Source organism: Anomaloglossus baeobatrachus, chromosome 5 (genome assembly GCF_048569485.1).
Source record: "Anomaloglossus baeobatrachus isolate aAnoBae1 chromosome 5, aAnoBae1.hap1, whole genome shotgun sequence".
Classification (NCBI taxonomy): domain Eukaryota; kingdom Metazoa; phylum Chordata; class Amphibia; order Anura; family Aromobatidae; genus Anomaloglossus; species Anomaloglossus baeobatrachus.
Window position 1 is genome coordinate 377,552,365 of NC_134357.1, and position 21,375 is coordinate 377,573,739.

The 21,375-nt window shown below is 48.9% G+C and overlaps 1 protein-coding gene across 5 annotated transcripts in view; it reads right to left on the reverse strand.

The window, feature by feature from the left end:
• Positions 1 to 21,375, reverse strand: part of ODAD4 (outer dynein arm docking complex subunit 4) — a 99,758-nt gene that overhangs the window by 24,669 nt on the left and 53,714 nt on the right. For all 5 annotated transcript variants that reach the window (XM_075347630.1, XM_075347632.1, XM_075347629.1 and 2 more), the window contains exons 4-7: positions 17,870 to 18,023; positions 16,999 to 17,060; positions 6,037 to 6,196; positions 5,651 to 5,869 (exon numbers count right to left, since the gene is read on the reverse strand). In XM_075347630.1, coding sequence (XP_075203745.1) covers positions 5,651 to 5,869; positions 6,037 to 6,196; positions 16,999 to 17,060; positions 17,870 to 18,023 — 595 coding nt within the window. The remainder of the gene's footprint in view (positions 1 to 5,650; positions 5,870 to 6,036; positions 6,197 to 16,998; positions 17,061 to 17,869; positions 18,024 to 21,375) is intronic.

A 21,375-nucleotide genomic window follows, 5' to 3' on the forward strand; every position in this document is an offset into this window, starting at 1 on the left:
GATCGAGAGGGCTGATTCGGACGGAGTCCAAGTGCCCTGTGCTCGGTGGTGGAGAAATACTGCTCCCCAGCCGGATAGACTGGCATCCGTGGTGAGAATCACCCAGGACGGGATCAGGAAGGAGCGTCCCAGAGACAGAGAGAGGGGCCGAAGCCACCACTGAAGAGAGCTCCTGGTCTGTGGCGACAGAGCCACTAACCTGTGCAAGGAGGAAGTCCGCTTGTCCCAACAGCGGAGAATGTCCAGCTGCAGAGGGCGCAGATGGAACTGGGCAAAGGGAACCGCTTCCATTGACGCCACCATCTGACCCAGCACCTGCATGAGGTGCCTGATGGAATGACGCCGGGGCCTCAACAGAGAGCGCACCGCCAGATGGAGGGACTGCTGTTTGACTAAGGGCAGCTTCACAAGTGCCGGCAGAGTCTCGAATTGCATCCCTAGGTACGTAAGTTTTTGGGTCGGGGTCAGAGTGGACTTGGGCAGATTGACAAGCCACCCGAATTGAACAAGCGTGGCGAGAGTGAGCGAGACAGTCCGCTGACAGTCTGCACTGGATGAAGCCTTGACAAGAAGGTCGTCCAGGTAAGGAATCACTGCCAACCCCTGGAGGTGCAGAACTGCAACCACTGCTGCCATGACCTTGGTAAATACTCGAGGGGCCGTGGCTAACCCGAAGGGGAGAGCCACGAATTGGAAATGTTCCTCTCCGATTGCAAAACGTAGCCAACGCTGGTGTGAAACTGCAATTGGCACATGCAGATAGACATCTCTGATGTCGATGGATGCCAGGAAATCTCCTTGGGTCATTGAGGCAATGACTGGTCGCAGAGACTCCATGCGAAAATGCCGCACCTGAACATGCTTGTTGAGAAGCTTGAGATCCAGGATGGGCCGGAAGGAACCGGCCCTTTTTGGGGACTAGGAAGAGATTTGAGTAAAAACCTCTGAACCGTTCCCTGTCGGGAACCGGTACAATTACTTCGTTGGCCTGCAAGGATGCCACGGCCTGAGAGAAGGCGGTGGCTTTGGAGCAGGGGGGAGTTGACAGAAAGAATCTGTTTGGCGGGCTGGAAGAGAACTCTATCCTGTAGCCGTGGGAGATGATATCCCGCACCCACTGATCGGAGACGTGTTGAAACCACACGCCGCCAAAGTGGGAGAGCCTGCCACCGACCAAGGACGTTGCTGGCTCGGCCAGATAGTCAAGAGGAGGCTGCCTTGGTGGCAGCAGCTCCTGCGGACCTTTGTGGACGCGGCTTCTTGCGCCAGGTGGGCTTCTGGTCCTTGGCTGAGTTAGTGGATGAGGACGAGGGCTTAGAGGCCGCCCAGTTAGAGGAACGAAAGGAACGAAACCTTGACTGGTTCCTGCCCTGGACAGGTTTCCTGGGTTTAGTCTGTGGCAAGGAAGTACTCTTCCCGCCAGTAGCCTCCTTAATAATTTCATCCAGTTGTTCACCGAACAGCCTGGACCCAGCAAATGGGAGCCCAGCAAGGTACTTCTTTGAAGAAGCATCTGCCTTCCACTCTCGAAGCCACAAGATCCTGCGGATAGCGAGGGAATTAGCGGAGGCCACCGCAGTGCGGTGAGAAGCCTCCAGCATGGCAGACATGGCGTAGGCTGAAAAGGCTGAAGCCTGGGAAGTTAAGGCAACCAATTCAGGCATAGAGTCCCTAGTGAGGGAATGCATCTCCTCCAGGGAAGCAGAGATGGCTTTGAGAGCCCACACTGCTGCAAAGGATGGGGAGAACGAGGCCCCTGCCGCCTCATAGACAGACTTGGCCAGGAGGTCAACCTGGCGGTCAGTGGGATCCTTAAGTGAGGTGCCATCAGCCACAGATACAACTGTCCGGGCTGAGAGTCTAGACACTGGAGGGTCTACCTTTGGTGAGTGAGCCCACTCCTTGACCACCTCTGGTGGAAAAGGAAAACGGTCATCAGAACCACGCTTTGGGAAGCGTTTGTCAGGACAGGCTCTGGGCTTGGACACAGTGGCTTGAAAACTGGAGTGGTTAAAGAACACACTCCTTGTTCTCTTAGGCAAGGTAAACTGGTGCTTTTCTGCCAGAGAGGGTTGCTCCTCTGATACTGGCGGATTGAGGTCCAGTACAAAATTAATGGACGCAATCAAATCACTAACATCCGCATCACCCTCGGTCAGATCAATGGGGCACATGGAGGTAGCGTCCGAGCCCCCAGTAAAGACATCCTCCTCGTCCTGCGAGTCGGCTCGTGAATCGGAGCCGCGGGACGAGGAAGGAGAGGGGACCCTGCGTCTCCTTTTAGGAGGACGGGGTCTGGGAGCAGATGCAGAATCCTCTGTGAGCTCTGCAGAGCAAGCCGGAGCAGCAGAGGCGCCCTGAGAAGGGGGCTGATGCATGGTCAGCAGAGTCCGGGACAGCTGTCCCATGGAGTCGGCAAAGGACTGGGAGATAGCCTTAGAAAACGATTCTACCCAAGCCGGGGGTTCAGCCACCGGGGCCGGAGCAGCCGGAGGGACCACTGGGGAGACTCCAGGCTGAGGCACCACCATGTTAGAGCAGGCATCACAATGTGGATATGTGCTCGGTTCAGGCAGTATGAGCTTACATGCAGTGCATATTGAGTACAGCCTTGCAGCCTTGCTCCTAGTGTGAGACATGCTGCTGAGATGGAGGCTCTGTAGTAAAGAACACACTCCTTCAGAATGACCCCCAGAGAGTGTATAAGAAAGTCCACAACCAGAGGTTGTGGCTTACCAGACCGTTTTGTGTGCCCTCCGGATCCCACAGCTCGGACCCCCAGACAGGTTGCAGAGATGCAGCAGCCAGCGCCGATCAGTGTGAGAACGCTGATAAAATGGCGCCGGAGTGAGGAGGGGGGGCGGGGCCTAGTCCAAGAGCGGGAACCGGAGGGCCAAGGAGATATACAGGGGAGGGAAACATCTCCTCAGAGAGGAGTGTCCTCCCCTGTGCTGAACGGCCGGTGGGCGGCGCCGCACTGTCCCTCTGCATGACTGATATGCAGGGGCAGTGAAAACGAAAGTAGGCCGCAGCCGAAGCCGGGGCCTAAATTTTTCAATGCGGCCGGCGAGCAGGCACCCTCGGCGCGGTTCTCAGGTGAAAACCAGAGAATTGGCCGGAAATGTCACCAAAGTAACCTGACACACTCTCCCCAACAATAAAGATGCAAAGGACCCCCTGCAATAACGTCTCAAATACTTAGCTTGTGAGACGCAGGGCCAGGTCCCTGAGGGATGAGTGTTCCGTCCGGCAGGGTCCTGAAAGGGCTGCGGATGGAGACCGGTCTCCTGCGAAGCAGTGAGAACCGTGCTAGCTCCCACTTCAAGCCAGAGCCCGAGGGATGGTGAAGGAGCGCGGCATGTAAGGCTCCAGCCTTGAAATCAACCTTAACAACACCGCCGACACAGTGGGGTGAGAAGGGACATGCCGGGGGTCCAGCTTGGACCCGCTTTTCTTCCAACTCTTTAAAATCAAAAATCAGATGAGAATGCATGTGTGGATGTGTGCCTCCTGAACACAAAGCATTGAACTGGCTAGATTTGGTTATCCAGGGGGTGTATATGCTCGGAGGGAGGAGCTACACTTTTTAGTGTAGTACTTTGTGTGTCCTCCGGAGGCAGAAGCTATACACCCATGGTCTGGGTCTCCCATAAGGAACGATGAAGAAAAGGTGCAGCGTGCGCATGTAGCCTTAGAGTTACACCCTATGACTACAGGACTAAAGACTATAAAAATTAGCACTAAAGAAAAAGTCCCATATCTCTAAAACCATATACCAAATAAAAAAAAAAAGAACTGAATACTTAGAGGAGCAGCAGAAAGAGTAAGAGCAGAAAGTGGCCACTTTTGACTGGTCCTTTATAAACGTTGTAGAGAAACGTTTTCCACACTTTCCCCCTTCTAAAATTTTTATTTATTTTTCTGTAAAAGGTTTGATTTTTTTTAATGTTGTGACTGCTAAAAAGGGAAGTATTCTTTATCATCTTCCTTTTTCTGACTTTCATCTGCAGTCAGATTCTATAGGACTCAGTATGTGCTTTATCTGTTGAATTGAATGAATGACATTATCATTCTACAGTATATCACATTTTGTGAGCACATTTTCCATTGTAACCACTATAGGGCCGCACGGTTAGTATTCAACGGTGCCCTGATTTGAATTTTTGTGCTATTTTTGCCAAATAGGACTGATTGATATCTTTCACATCCTTTAATTTATAATTTACTGAGTCCTATATTGTAATGCCTTCTTAGTTTACTGTGTGGCTCTGGTTTCTAAAAAAGAGGGACCTATTGGGCACCTTTTAAATTTGTTTATGGAAACCAGAGTTTGTTGCTCTAAGGTGCGAGCCTGTATCAGCTACACAATTTTTGTATTGTTGATATTATTTGGTAATATAGCAACTTCCCCCATTGGGTGTCTTTGGGATATTTAGGGTATCTATAGGGACAGCCTATGAGGAGCGGGATCCCAATAGCGCAATATCTTATAGAGTACCAACCTGCGCTGGAAGGTAGGGAAGAAACTAGGGACACAGCAGGGTCAAATAGACCAGTACATCTCTGTTTTTTGCTAGTCTTTTTTGTCCTATTCTTAAATTCCCTGAGTATCTTTATTATTACCCCTACATCCCTTCCCCTGTAATCAGTTCATATTACCTTATTAATACCATCATCTTTTTGGGAATACTATTTTTGTCATGTTTGTCTTCTGGTTATAAACGATTTTTAAAGCATATCCAATAAATCTGGAGTTTTCTTTCTTAAATGTAATTTATGGATGCTGGACTGTCTCTCCGTAAATCACTCTACGTAAGTCACTTGCGAGTGACTTGCTCGAGGATCGAGTCGCATCACCCGGCATAGCCTGCCGTTCTCCGGACAGGAGCATGCAGCTGCAAAGAAATACATGATGCTGCATGCTCCTGTTCGGAGAGTGTGCTGCTGTGACGGGTGATGCGAGTCATTCGCAAGTGGGCTACCAGAGTACATATCAGCATAGCCCACTGCCTTTATGTATCCACCTAACTGCTGGGGAAGGGGGGGGAGTTGGATTACGGGTAGGATTCCACTTGCGAGAGACTCGCGATGAATCTCGCATCACATCACCCGGCATGGCCTGCCTCTTTTCCGACAGGAACGGGTCAGCTGCATCTATTTCTATGCAGCTAAGACGCTCCCGTCAGGACAGTGGTAGGCCATCCCGGGTGATGCGATGCGAGATACGTGCGAGTCTCTCACAAGTGGAAAAGAGCCCTACTGTATAGTCTCTGCCAGTTTCTCTATAAGGCTCAAACTGAGGCTCTCATAGAACAGACTAGGCCAGACTAACTTCTAGTCCACATTGGGCAATCCAAGCAGCAAGAATACTAATCATTTTGTATGTTTTAGAAACTGAAGCTCAGTAATTAGGAATAAATCACCTGGAAGGAGAATTAAAAGCACTAGAAAAAAAAAGCACTTAAAGACTACATGGTTGACAAAGCTATCAGGCTGCCATGTATGTATATATGGGTAAAAATAATATAAAATAGTACATAAAATAATGTTTTTGTCATTCATACAAATTGGTGCAAACAAGAACAATATAAGCAAGGTACAACTCTATCCTCACAAATATAACCAGGCAATTAAAAAGAGGATTACATACACATATCAATCTCTTCCATGCTCTTGAGGATGTACTGATTCCGATCAGGTTTACTCCGATCCCGGTTCCACTTCTGTTGCAGGATTCTGCGGTCCCTTTCCCGGGCATAGATCGGCTTCTGCTGCCTCCAGAACTCAGTTCTTGTGTCCAGATAGGTGATCGCATTCAAGATCAGGTCCTGCAACTTTAGCCCACTTCTAGTGTTTCCTTTCACCAACCCTGTTCCAAAGCAAAGGTAAGCAAATTACCGATCTTCATCCCACATAAATTGTAAATGCAGGAACTTAGTTAATGGGGGACCTTTGCTCATGAACCTAAAAGAGGATGGATTCCAAATCTGCACAGAATATGCCAATCAATAATTATAAGAACTTTCCGCTAGCCACCTTCATCCTTCAGCAGTGTCTCCAGATACTCCATGTCATTGTAGAGCTCTCCCAGCAGCTGGCGTGCAGTCTTTTGGCTTTTCAGAGGGTCGACCTTCTTCTGCTGCTTTGAATCTTTTTTGGGTACTTTTGCAGGTGCCTTTTGTTTTGCCTTTTTACTCTATTACCAAAAAATAAAATTAAAACATACAGACACTGTTAACACTTTCACTGTATGGACAAGTTTCACACAGTTGACAAAACAAACAATTAGCGTATATGGCTATGTTCACACAGGGCATCTTTTGGTGCGTTTTTGAGGTCACAAAGATTTACCTAAATGCATGCATCTCCTTCTCCAGCAAAGTCTATGAGATTTCTATTTTGCCGTCTACACTAGGCATCTTTTTTTGTGGCTGCATCTTGGCTGCATTTTTGACGATGCAGCACGTCAGTTCTTTTTGCGTTTTTCCAGCATTTTTGACTAAAATGCGGTAAAAATGCAGCAAAGACATGTTACATATGCATGCTTTTGCCCACGGGTGCGTTTTTTTGGGGCCAAAAATGCTGCATCTTTGTAGTTACATTAGATGCATTGTTTGAACATAGCCTAAAGGGAAAAAAAAATAAATCCCCTATAAGCACATATTTTCGAAAAGAAGACATCAGGCACATTGTGAATATGCTACTAATCACTATACTGCCTTTATAGTGTGCCAAAGTGTAAAGTTTTGTAAAAAACAAAAGTAATCAAATTAATGTTTGTGGCTAAAAGGCTTATTTTGTCGCTGATTGTCACACAGTGTTTGGCGCTAAACTCATCGAGTGTCATGGTGGAATCTGACGCTGCTCACACAGCAGAATCGGACACTTCACACTATGGGTCTTCCCTTGCTCTCTTCCCTTGCTGTACTGTCTTCCCATGCTGACTATAGCTTTTGTAAACCGGTCCGTGTTCCGTTGTGTTTTTTTGTTGCTGGTGATTTATAGCATGTTGCGTGATGTGCTGTGGAAGTCCTCTTGTCGTCTGGTTATTTCCTACCTGCTCTTTATTTCCTCCTTATAACGTATCGTCTTATATCTTTATGTGTGCTAGCTGTGTGAGTTTTCTGTTTCCCTGTTTTTCTTTATCTGTGGCTTCAACCACTCCTGTCCCGGTCCTCCCCTGGGGTGGCGGAGAGCGGGTATTAGATCAGGGCTGGCCAGGAGCAAAGCAAGGAAGGTGGCTCAGACATCTTCACCACTAGAAGTATCTCTGGGATTAGGGACCGCTAGGGCCCCCTAGCCTGAAGGCCAGTCTAGGAGCCAAGGTCCACTGTTATTCCCTTCCACCCCGTGTCACTGAAGATGTCAATCTGTAAGTGAAACATGTTGGCCAATAGTTTCACAACCTTTTAGCTGACATTGATTAAGCTGTCTACAAATGTATAGTACATAACAGTGGGGACTGCTATGCTTTTGGCGATTTAATTGTATGTTGTAAAATGTTTGTCATTCTGTTTGAGTCCGAAACGCATAATAAATCTACTTGCATCATCCTTGTAGTGTGAACCTCTCACCTTCTGCAGCAGCATGGTCATCCTTAAACGCCTCATCTATTCAATTATTTAAAAGCTTTATTATGGCGCCTTTGTCTTTAGGATTTTAATGTGAACTTTACAGAGATGGGGAAATATATATTTTACTAATGATGAATACAGTTCATTCTGAATAGGTGAAATAAAGAGAATTTTGTTTACTTACCGTAAATTCTTTTTCTTATAGTTCCGACATGGGAGACCCAAACCATGGGGTGTATAGCTTCTGCCTCCGGAGGACACACAAAGTACTACACTAAAAGTGTAGCTCCTCCCTCCGAGCATATACACTCCCCGGATGACAAATCCAACCAGTTTAGTGCCAAAGCTGAAGGAGGACATCCACCCATAAGTAGAGATAGAGTAAAACCCGGAATAACCGGAACCTCTGTCTACAACAACCGCCGGTGAAAACACACGGAACAAGAAAGCTGCCAACAGGCAACAGGGAGGGTGCTGGGTCTCCCATGTCGGAACTATAAGAAAAAGAATTTACGGTAAGTAAACAAAATTCTCTTTTTCTTCATCGTTCCTTATGGGAGACCCAAACCATGGGACGTCTCAAAGCAGTCCATGGGTGGGAAATAAACAGAAACTGAGAAGTAGGCAAACCTAACTTCACAAATGGGCGACAGCTGCCTGAAGGATGCGTCTGCCCAAGCTCGCATCTGCCAAAGCATGAGCATGCACTTGGTAGTGCTTCGAAAGGGTATGCAGACTAGACCAAATGGCAGCCTGACAGACCTGCTGAGCCGTAGCGCAAGAGGCACCGACAGCTCTGGTCGAGTGCGCCTTAATCCCCGGCGGGGGAGGCACTTGAGAACATTGGTAGGCATCGGAAATGGCCGACCTAATACAACGAGCTAGGGTCGGTTTAGAAACCGAGAAACCCTTGCGCTGACGTGTGGTCAGCACAAAAAGAGAGGTGCACCGCCTAAAAAACAGCGGTGCGTGACACATAGATCCGGAGCGTCCGCACCAAATCTAAAGCAAAAGTACATAATACCAAAAGACACGACCAATCCCGTGCCATATTTTGAATATGGATAGAGCCATATACAGATTAATGATTAAACAAAGAAAGAAAAAATGCTGTACAACGACTCAATTTGCAAAAACACTTGAATTTTATTCATATAGAAAAGGTTAATAACAGATAGAAAATATGATAAAAAGTAGAGACAGATGGTTAATGCCAACAGGTGGCGCTCACACCACAACATACGGTAGGCAAAAGTACATGTGCAAAGATTAATGTCTAAGTGTACACAACCTAAGGCTCACCTATGGAAAAGGTGGCCCAAGGTAGGACACATTGCAAGAAGGTAGAGGTGCTAAATGCAGCTAATCCAAGACACCAAGAAATCAAAATACATAGTGACTGGGTCAGCCCCCCGGAAGAAGAATCATTAACGAAACCTATAGGTCGGGGTTCAGGGTTCCCACCACATCTCCAGGTATGGTAACAGTACTGCAGCTGATCTAGGGATATATTTCCAGTCACTATGTATTTTGATTTCTTGGTGTCTTGGATTAGCTGCATTTAGCACCTCTACCTTCTTGCAATGTGTCCTACCTTGGGCCACCTTTTCCATAGGTGAGCCTTAGGTTGTGTACACTTAGACATTAATCTTTGCACATGTACTTTTGCCTACCGTATGTTGTGGTGTGAGCGCCACCTGTTGGCATTAACCATCTGTCTCTACTTTTTATCATATTTTCTATCTGTTATTAACCTTTTCTATATGAACAAAATTCAAGTGTTTTTGCAAATTGAGTCGTTGTACAGCATTTTTTCTTTCTTTGTCAAATCTAAAGCATGCAACGCTTTCTCAAAGCGATGCACAGGGGCCGAACAAAGGGAAGACAATTGAATGTCCTGGTTAAGGTGGAAAGGAGACACCACCTTAGGGAAAAGGCCCGGAGTCGGACGGAGAACCACCTTGTCTTGGTGAAAAAAAAACAAAAAGGGTGACTCCGAAGAGAGCACAGTCAATCAGAGACTCTCCTGAGAGAAATTATGGCCACCAGAAAGACCACTTTCTGTGAAAGACGAAACCTCCCTAAGAGGCTCAAAGGGGGGTTTCTGTAAGGCCATGAGGACCAGATTAAGGTCTCAGGGATCCAGAGACCGCCGGAAAGGCGGAATGATGTGAGATGCGCCCTGCATGAAGGTGCGCACCTGGGCCAGTCGGGCGATATGCCGCTGGAACAACGCTGACAGAGCCGAGACCTGTCCCTTGAGGGAATGAGGGACAGTCCTAGCTGCAGGCCGGACTGTAGAAAGACAGGATGGTCGGCAAGGAAAACGGCCAAGGAGCATGGCCGGAAGAACGACACCAGGACAGGAAAATTCTCCAAGTCCTGTGGTAAATCCTGGCCGAGGAAGACTTCCGAGCCTGAGTCATAGTGAAGATGACCTCGGAAGGAATGCCTGAAGCCGTAAGGATTCAGGGCTCAAGAGCCACGCCGTCAATCTGAGAGCCGCAGAATTCTGGCGGAAAACGGACCTTCTGAGAGAAGGTCTGGCCAGTCCGGGAGATGCCACAGCACCTCTACGGACAGACGGAGCAGGTCTGGGAACCAAGCTCGTCAGGGCCAGTCTGGAGCAATGATTATGACCCGACGGCCCTCCATCCTGATCTTGCGCAGGACTCTGGGCAAGAGAGCTAGAGGGGGAAACACGTAGGCCAGACGGAACTGGGACCAATCTGGAACCAGCGCGTCCGCTGCTAAGGCCTGAGGATCGTGGAAGCGAGCCACGTAAACCGGGACCTTGTGGTTGTGCCGGGCTGCCAATAGATCCACTTCCGGAGTGCCCCGCCTGCTAGATTGACCAGAACACTGCCAGATGCAGGACCCACTCGCCGCTGTCCACGGTTTGACGGCTGAGATAATCTGCCTCCCAGTTTTCTACGCCTGGGAAGTGGACTGCGGATATGGAGGACTTGGAGTCCTCCGTCCACTGATGGATACGTTGAACTTCCAACATTGCTAGGCGGCTGCGAGTCCTAGGAGTACAGCCCTGATTTCCAGCACATTGATCGAGAGGACTGATTCGGACGGAGTCCAAGTGCCCTGTGCTCGGTGGTGGAGAAACACTGCTCCCCATGAGAATCACCCAGGACGGAGCCAGAAAGGAGCGTCCCTGGGACAGAGAGAGGGGCCGAAGCCACCACTTAAGAGAGCTCCTGGTCTGTGGCGACAGAGCCACCAGCCTGTGCAAGGAAGAGGTCCCATGTCCCAACAGCGGAAAATGTCCAGCTGCAGGGGACGCAGATGGAACTGGTAAGGGGAACCGCTTCCATTGACGCCACCATCTGACCCAGCACCTGCATGAGGTGCCTGATGGAATGACGGCGGAGCCTCAGCAGAGAGCGAACCGCCAGATGAAGGGACTGCTGTTTGACTAAGGGCAGCTTCACAAGTGCCAGCAGAGTCTCGAATTGCATCCCTAGGTACGTAAGTTCCTGGGTCAGGGTCAGAGTTGACTTGCAAGCGTGGCGAGAGTGAGCGAGACACTCCGCTGAGAGTGAGCGAGACACTCCGCTGAGAGTGAGCGAGACACTCCGCTGACAGTCTGCACTGGAGGAAACCCTGACTAGAAGGTCGTCCAGGTAAGGAATCACTACCAACCCCTGGAGGAGCTGAACCGCAACTGGTGAATACACGAGGGGCCGTGGCTAACCCAAAGGGGAGAGCCACGAATCGGAAATGTTCCTCTCCAATTACAAAACGTAGCCAACGCTGGTGTGAAACTGCGAATGGCACATGCAGATAGACATCTCTGATGTCGATGGATGCCAAGAAATTTCCTTGGGTCATTGACTGATCGCAGAGATTCCATGCAAAATTGCCGCACCTGAACATGCTTGTTGAGAAGCTTGAGATCCAGGTCGGAAAACACTGTCCTTCTCGGGGACTAGGAAGAGATTTGAGTAGAAATCTCAGAACCGTTCCCAGTCGGGAACTGGTACAATTATTCCATTGACCTGCAAGAATGCCACGGCCTGTGAGAAGGCGGCGGCCTTGGAGCAGGGGGGAGTTGACAGAAAACATCTGTTCGGCGGCTGGATAGAATTCTATTCTGTAGCCGTGGGAGATGGTAACCCACACCCACTGATCGAAGATGTGCTGAAACCACACGTCGCCCAAGAGGGAGAGCCTGCCACCGACCAAGGACGTTACTGGCACGGCCAGATAATCAAGGGGAGGCTGCCTTGGTGGCAGCAGCTCCTGCCGACGTAGGACGCGGCTTCATGCGCCAGTTGGTTTACGGACCTTGGCTGAGTTAGTGGACGAGGCCGAGGGCTTAGAGGACGACCAGTTAGAGGAAACGAAGGGAACGAAACCTCGACTGGTTCCTGCCCTGGAAAGGTTTCCTGGGTTGTGGCATGGAAGTACTCTTCCTGCCAAAAAACTTCCTTAATAATTTCATCCAGTTGTTCACCAAATAGACTGGTCCCAGCAAAAGGGAGTCCAGCAAGGAACTTCTTAAGAAGCATCTGCCTTCCACTCTCGAAGCCACAGGAACCTGCGGATAGCGAGGGAAGTAGCCGAGGCCACCGCAGTGCGGTGACAGTCTCCAGCTATAGGATGAAAAGACTGAAGCCTGGAAGTTAAGACAACCATGTCGGGCATAAAGACCCTGGTGAGGGAACGCATCTTCTCCCGAGAAGCAGAGATGGCTTTGAGAGCCCGCACTGCTGGAAAAGATGGGGAGAACGAGGCCCCTGCCGCCTCATATATAGATTTGGCCAGAAGGACAACCTGGCGGACAGTGGGATCCTTAGAGAGGAGCCGACAGCCACTGACACAACTGTCCGGGCTGAGAGTCTAGACACCGTAGGGTCCACCCTTGGTGAATGAGCTCACTCCTTGACCACCACTGGTGGAAGGGGGAAACAGTCATCAGAACTACGCTTTGGGAAGCGTCTGACAGGACAGGCTCTGGGCTTGGTCACAGTGGCCTGAAAGCTGGAGTGGATAAGGAACACACTCCTTGTTCTCTTAGGCAAGGTATACTGATGCTTTTCTGCCAAAGAGGGGTTGCTCCCCTGATACAGGCGGATTGTGGTCCAGTACAAATATAATGGACGCAATCAAATCATTAGCATCTGCGTCACTTTCGGACAGATCAAATGGGGTACATGGAAAAGCGTCCGAGCCCCCAGTAAAGGCATCCTCCTTGTCCTGCGAGTCAGCTCGTGAACCAGAGCCGCGGGGCGAGGAGGGAAAGGGGACCCTGCGTCTCCATTTTAGGAGGACGGGGTCTGAGACCAGATGAAGAATCCTCTGTGAGCTTTGCTGAGCGAGCCGTAGCAGCAGAAGCGCCCTGAAAAGGGGGCTGATGCATGCTCAGCAGTGTCCGGGACAGCTGTCCCCTGGAGAGAGGGATTCTACTCAAGCCGGGGGTTCAGCCACCGGAGCCGGAGCAGCCGGAGGGACCACTGGGGATGAGCTTCCAGGCTGCGGCACCACTATGTTAGAACAGGCATCACAATGTGGTTATGTGCTCGGTACAGACAGTACGAGCCTACATGCGGTGCATAATAAAAACAGCCTTGCAGCCCTGCTCTGATAAGAGACATGCTGCAAAAGTGGGGGCTCTGTCCAGAAAGACCCCCAGCAGAGTATATAAACAGGGTATATAAGCAGCTGCACAACCGGAGGTTGTGGCTTGCCAGATCGTTTAACATAGGAACATCTCTGTGCCCTCCAGATCCCCCAGAAGTGGGGGCTCTGTCCAGAATGACCCCAGCAGAGAATATAAACAGAGTATATAAGCAGCTGCACAACCGGAGGTTGTGGCTGCCAGACCGTTTAACAATCTCTGTGCCCTCCAGATCCCCCAGAAGTGGGGGCTCTGTCCCAGGCCCCCATTTGCCACAATGTGTTATGCAGCATTGAGAACGCTGAGAAAATGGCGTCCGCAGCGAGGAGAGGGGGCGGGGCCTACTCTGAGAGCAGGACGGAGGGCAAATGAGGCATACAGGGGAGGGAATCTTTCCTCAGTGAGGAGTGTCCCTTCCCTGTGCTGAATAGCCGCTGGGCGGAGCCACACTGTCCCCTGCACTGACTGACATGCAGGGGTAGAGAATCGAAACTAGGCCTCAGGCGAAGCCGGGGCCTAGATTTAAACATGCGGCCAGCGTGCAGGCACCATCGGCGCGGTTCTCCAGTGAAAACTGGAGAACCGGCCGGAAATGTTAACATAGTTATAAAACACACTCTCCCCCAATATTAAAGTACAAGGGACCCCTGGAAAGACCACCGTCTGTGGTAATAACGTCTCAGTACTTAGCTTGTGAGACGCAGGTGCCAGGTCCCTGGGGGATGATCGCTCCGTCCGTCAGGGTCCTGAAAAGGGCTGCGGATGGAGACCGGTTTCCTGCAAAGCAGAGAGAACCGTGATGGCTCCCACTTCAAGCCAGAGCCCGAGGGATGGTGAAGGAGCGCGGCATGTGAAGGCTCCAGCCTTGTAATATCAACCTTAACAGCACCGCCGACACAGTGGGGTGAGAAGGGACATGCCGGGAGTCCAGATTGGACCCGCTTTTCTTCCAAATCTTTGAAATCAAAAATCAAAAATCAGAGGATGCATGTGTGTGTGTGACCTCCTGAACACAAAGCATTGAACAGGTTGGATTTGTCATCCGGGGAGTGTATATGCTCGGAGGGAGGAGCTACACTTTTAGTGTAGTACTTTGTGTTTCCTCCGGAGGCAGAAGCTATACACCCCATGGTTTGGGTCTCCCATAAGGAACGATGAAGAAAAATTAGATATCTTTAACCCTAAAAAGGGTTATCTGTAAATACACAGATATTATGTGAAAACTAAGATTCTTAGCTTATTATCTGGGATTAAAAGCACACCTGTCTTTTCAGAATAAGAATAACCTGTGTACATGAGGAATAAAACTTCACAACTTGTATGCTGCATTTTCCTGCAGTTTTCCCCTTTGTAGAGTTTGTCTCTAAGGCTGGGGCCACATGGGGTACTACTGCGATGCTCGCATGAGACTTGGCTCGCGCTGGCAGTACAGCAGGAGCCGAGTGTCATACCAGTGTGCCTGCATCTGAGGTCCGATCATGTGAGCAGACCTCAGCTGCGAGGGACGGGCTGGCACGGAGGAGGGGAGGGTGGGATTTCTCTCCCTCTCTCCTCCGTAGTCGGCTATTGCCATTCTCGCACTGCACTGGCAGTACACCAGTGTACCGCGAGTGCAGTGCGATTTTTCTCTCGCCCCATTCACTTGAATGGGTGCGAGAGAAAGTCTCAGCTTACAATCTTAGCATGCTGCGATTGTGTTTCCATGTAAGGCCGGGGCCACACGGGGCACTACTGCGATGCTGGCATGAGACTCGGCTCACGCTGGCAACACAGCAGGAGCCAAGTCTTAAGCGAGTGTGCCTGCAACTGCGGTCCGACCCTGCTAGCGGACTTCAGCTGCGGGGGGCGGGGCGGCGATGCGGAGGGGCGGGCAGGTGCTGCGGAGGGGCGGGCCGGCACGGAGGAAGGGAGGGAGGGATTTTTTTCCCTCTCTCATCCGTAGCCGGCTTTTGTGATTCTCGCTCTGCACGCACAGTACACCGGTGTACCGCGAGTGCAGTGCGATTTTTCTCTCGCCCCATTCACTTGAATGGGTGGAAGAGAAAAGAGTCTTGCCTTACAATCGCAGCATGCTGCAATTGTTTTCTCAGTCCGATTAGGGCTGAGAAAATAATCGCTCATGGGTGCTGTCACACAGGCTAGAATTGGTCCGAGGGGAATGCAATGTTTTATCGCACTCCACTCGTACCGATTTTCTAACCATGTGGCTTAGGCCTAATTCTCAGATCTCTCTTAGGCTGGGGCCACAGGGGGATTACTGCGATCCCCTTGCATGACACTCGGCTCGTGCTGGCAGTACAGCAGAGCCGAGTGTCATGCTTGTGTCATTGCAAAGAGGTCCGTTCGTGCGAGCAGACCTCAGCTGCGGGGGGCGGGCCGGCACGCAGGAGGGGAGGAGGGAATTTCTCTCCCTCTCTCCTCCGTTGCCGGCTATTGCCATTCTCGCACTGCACTGGCAGTACATCGGTGTACCGCGAGTGCAGTGCGATTTTTCTCTCGCCCCATTCACTTGAATGGGTGCGAGAGAAAGAGTCTCTCATTACAGTTATAGCATGCTGAGATTGTTTTCTCGGTCCGATTAGGGCTGAGAAAATAATTGCTCATGTGTGCTGACACATAGGCTAATATTGGTCCGAGTGGAATGCGATGTTTTATCGCACTCCACTTGCAGTGTTTTTCTCGCCGTGTGGCTTAGGCCTTAGGCTGGGGCCACACGGGCACTACTGCGATCCACTTGCATGAGACTCGGCTCGTGCTGGCAGTACAGCAGAGCCGAGTGTCATGCCTGTGTCCTTGCAACTGAGGTCCGTTCGTGCGAGCAGACCTCAGCTGCGGGGGGCGGGCCGGCACTCAGGAGAGGAGGGAGGGATTTCTCTCCCTCTCTACTGTGTAGCCGGCTATTGCCATTCTCGCACTGCACTAGCAGTAAACCGGTGTACCGCGAGTGCAGTGCGATTTTTCTCTCGCCCCATTCACTTGAATGGGTGCGAGAGAAAGAGACTCAGCTTACAATCGCAGCATGCTGCGATTGTTTTCTCAGTCCGATTAGGGCTGAGAAAATAATCGCCCATGTGTGCTGACACACAGGCTAGAATTGGTCCGAGGGGAATGCGATGTTTTATCGCACTCCACTCGCACCGATTTTCTCGCCGTGTGGCTTAGGCCTTAGTGAGTGAGTGGAGACTAGCTGCTATGAGATCTTCTATAAACAATACTAGAAACTAGCACACAGACAGAAGCAGCAGCAGTATGGGAGACATTACACTGAAGTACTCAGCTGTGTGGCTGTAACTCCAGCACAGAAGTGAAATACATTTGCTGAACCCTGCAGCACGACCTGCCTGTGTGGCTCCGGTTTCTCAGTGTGCTAAGTGGTTCCCCGTAAAGTTTAACAGATTGTGTAGCCGTACATTTCACTGTGCTGGAAGTCCGCCTTGCTTTCATAAGAAGAATTTGAGCTTTTTTTTCTCAGAGTGGTTTGTGAGTTTTGGGCGTCAGGAGAGGAAATGGCTCATATACATCTGCAAGGAGTTTGTATGTTCTCCCCGTGTTTGTGTGGGTTTCCTCCAGATTCTCCAGTTTCCTCGCACACTCCAAAGACATACTGATAGGGAATTTATATTGTGAGCCCCAATGGGGACAGTGTTGCCAATGTATGTAAAGTGCTGTGGAATTAATGGTGCTATATAAACTTTATAAATATTATTATTCTTATTATTAACAAAAAAAGAAGATTGCTCATATGTCAAGGTGAAACACATTAGCCATATCGTTAATACCGCAGTTACGCACCTCTTCTTGCTTGCTAAGAAATGCCATGCCTTCCTTATTCTCTAGCTTTACAGAGGCTGGAGCTAAAGTAGGAAAATATACAGATATGGTTATATTAGCTACCAAATATTTATATATCCACATGTTCAATTGTATTAGTGCAATAATAGGACATAGAAATTACTGTGATACATGTCCTATGTGTGTGCAGAACAAATGGACAGGAAGTCACCATCTCATATATATATATATATATATATATATATATATATATATATATATATATATATATATATATATATATATATATATATATATATATATATATATATATATATATATATATATATATAGGGACAGTCCCAAAATAGGAGGATGAGAAGAGCTTTAGACTATGTGCGCACGTTGCGTATTTGCATGCAGTTACGCTGCGATCTGCACCGCAGCGTAACTGCATGCGTCCTGTGTCCCCTGCATAATCTATGAAGATTATGCAGGAGCCGTGCGCACGTGGCGTATTAGAGCGCAGCGCTTCGGCTGCTGCCCAAAGCACGCGTTCTAAGAAGTGACATGTCACTTCTTCCGTGCGCTCTGCCTGCAGTCCCCGCTCTGTCTATGGGAGGGGCTGCAGTCAGAGCGCATGGAATCGGCTTTTTTTTTTTTTTTTCATTACGGACTCTTTCTGCAGCGATTTGAAGCGCACGTGTGCTGTTCAAATCGCTGCAGAAAATTCTGCAGGGACAGTACGCAACGTGCGCACATAGCCTTATAGTGACTCCATAGGCCACCTGAATGTGTCACTACTCTAAATGGCTGAGCTCCCTCTAGTGGTGTCCTGGAGGTACTTACAACAGATAATCCACACTGACACATCACAAACCAGAAAACTCACTTCCCACAGAATTCTCAATAGCTTCCTGAGCCTTCTGGATTCCTAAGCGAAATTCCTGAAGTTCAGGGCGTAACTTGTACCCTCGGTGATAGAACACAAGGGCGAATTCAAAGTCACCCATAGCATAGAGAGCCTCTGCTTTCTGGTAAAGACCCTGTAAAGAGAAGAAAGGAACAGTGAACAAGACAGGGGGCTCCTGATGGTATATGCTATACGATAAAACATCCATTGTGTTTGGTGCACACTTTTGGTACTTTGTGGTATAAATAAGTTGATAGGATGGGTTTACTCTAATTTCTTGTGGATCTATCACCTGAATGTTTCTACATAGCACAGCTGTCTTATATTACACCTCCCCTTATGGTACTTACCTTATCTGTACTGAGAAGTTATAGGAGAGAGGTCCTTCTGCCATTGGTATTATTACTATACTTGAATGTCTAGAGATTTACATTATTATTTAGTTTAGATTGATGGTGTGTATCATATGTATCTCACTTTCTAACACCTGCATCCAAAGAATTACAACTACTTGGTATTCATTATTGCACATTACCGCCAAGATTTCTTTTTTATCTGCATCATAGTATCCCCATACTGTTATGTATTTTTTTGCTAAGATATATTGTGAATTAAAAAAGCATTCATATTTTTGAATAAATTATTGTCAAGGATCTGTTTCTCTTTTATTTTTCGGATTTAATGATTAATGGTGACCTTTAGCCACTGCATGGTAAACTCTATCTACTTAAAGGGGTTAGTCACTATATCTAAATATTAACAGATGGATTGAAGACCAGATTTTGTGACACTGAGGGGTACTTTGCATGTTGCGACATTGCTACTGCGATATCGTCGGGGTCAAATCGAAAGTGACGCACATCCGGCGCCAGTAACGATATCACAACATGTAAAGCCTAGATGTGCCAATAAACGATCGCAAAAGCATCGAAAATCGGCGATCTGTGTAGCGTCTGTCATTTCCATAATGTCGGTATGATGTTGTTCATCGTTCCTGCGGCAGCACACATCGTTGTGTGTGAAGCCGCAGGAGCGAGGAACATCTCCTTACCTGCCTCCACCGGCTATGCGGAAGGAAGGAGGTGGTCGGGATGTTTACATCCCGTTCATCTCCGCCCCTCCGCTTCTATTGGCCGCCTGCCGTGTGACGTCGCTATGACGCCGCACGACCCGCCTCCTTAGGAAGGAGGCGGGTCGCCGGCCAGAGCGACGTCGCAGGGCAGGTGAGTGCATGTGAAGCTGGCGTAGCGATAATGTTCGGCTAGCGATGTCGCAGCGTGCAAAGTACCCCTTACTAATATACAAGTCTTACAGGTTCTCCTCCCTATTGTTAGTTCAGTTTTCCTCACAGCCTACACAGCTCTGCTGCTCAAATCATGGCAGCTAATGGAGCGTCATATGACCAGCCTCCTCCAATTGGTAATGTACAAGGTCTGGTCATGTGACCCTCTATCAGCTACAAAGATGAGCGCAGAACAGCTGTGCATGTGTAGAAGGCTGAACTAATAAAAGGGAGTAGAATCTGTAATATTTTTGGCACAGAATCTTGTCCACAATACATCTGTTTTATTAAACTAAAAGTGGACAAACCCATTAAATCAGACTTTGGTATGTCATTTCTTTACTACAGACCACCAATCCTCTATTCCCCCACACCTAATTATGAAAGAATATTTTTATCTACATCTACACTGAGGTGTTCTTACTCCTATGCCCTTATGAAAGGCTCCTATTAACCTGAGTAATCTTAAAGGGAATCTGTCACCAGGTTTTTGCCCCCTAATCTTAGAGCAGCCTGATATAGAGATAGAGATCCTGATTCCAGCGATGTGTCATTTACTGGGCTGCAGCAGGAGATTATCGTTAGAGGACTACCTGGCCTGCTGCCATTCAAAAAATGGTAGATCTGCAGCAGAGAAAACAGTTATTTTATCAAAATGACAGCAAACAGCTCAGTAAGTGACACATCACTGGAATCAGGGTCTCTGCCTCTACATTATGCTGCTCTCAGATGAGGGAGCAAAAACCTGGTGACAGAGTCCCTTTAAGTACATACAACTTACATGCCTCTCCCCCCAATGACAAGACTGCTGTAGAATTGGGAAAACAAATGATCACTACTCTGCTAGAAAAAAAAGCAGCATTGAATTCGCTCCCACATCCCTTTGATAAAAATGATTCAAGGAGCTATCCACTTTGAAACGTCCTGAGGAAATGAGTTGATCCTAGGACATCCAGGTGCTAGGAGCCAGCAATCTCCTATACCATTTAGGAAAACCTAACAGTATAGCCAAAATATATCAATACCGGCAATTTTCTCACAATCTTGATGAGGGGCATTGTAGTAGTCAGACGCTCCTGATCAGGGGTGGGATTCAAATTATTAACAGGTTCTCAGTAAACCCTGCCCATTTGAAAACCCCACCCATTTTGTAACCACACCCATTTTGTTAGCCACACCCATTTTCACGCAGTTTCCTCAACCAAAAAATGCACAAGTAATTTAAAGTAAAATCTCTTTCCTCTTCTTCCCCTCCTCTACAGTCACTCTCCTGTCCAGCACCAGTTGTTCCCGTCACTGTCAGTCATATTGTATTAAACGGTTTTTCTACAATTTTTAAAAATTATTACTAAAGGAGCCCTGCTAAAATGGGAATGGACGACCTTCCCCATACAGATCCCATCCCATGTGGCTGCTTTTCCAGTGCAGATCCCATTCCATAATGGCCCCTTTCCCCCTACAGATCCCATCCCATGTGGTCTCTTTCCCCTGCAGATTCCATCCTATGTGTCTCCTTTCCCCCTACAGATCCCATCCCATGTGGTCTCTTTCCCCTGCAGTTCCCATCCCATTATGGCCTCTTTCCCCTGCAAATCCCATCCCATTATGGCCTCTTTCCCCAGCAGATCCCATCCCATTTTAGCCTCTTTCCCCTGCAGATCCCATCCCATGTGTCTCCTTTCCCCCTACAGATCCCATCCCATGTGGTCTCTTTCCCCTGCAGTTCCCATCCCATTATGGCCTCTTTCCCCTGCAGATCCCATCCCATTATGGCCTCTTTCCCCTGCAGATCCCATCCCATTATGGCCTGTTTCCCCTGCAGATCCCATCCCATTGTGGCCTCTTTCCCCTGCAGATCCCATCCCATTATGGCCTCTTTCCCCTGCAGATCCCATCCCATTATGGCCTCTTTCCCCTGCAGATCCCATCCCATTATGGCCTCTTTCCCCTGCAAATCCCATCCCATTATGGCCTCTTTCCCCTGCAAATCCCATCCCATTATGGCCTCTTTCCCCTGCAGATCCCATCCCATTATGGCCTCTTTCCCCTGCAGATCCCATCCCATTATGGCCTCTTTCCCCTGCAAATCCCATCCCATTATGGCCTCTTTCCCCTGCAAATCCCATCCCATTATGGCCTCTTTCCCCAGCAAATCCCATCCCATTATGGCCTCTTTCCCCAGCAGATCCCATCCCATTATGGC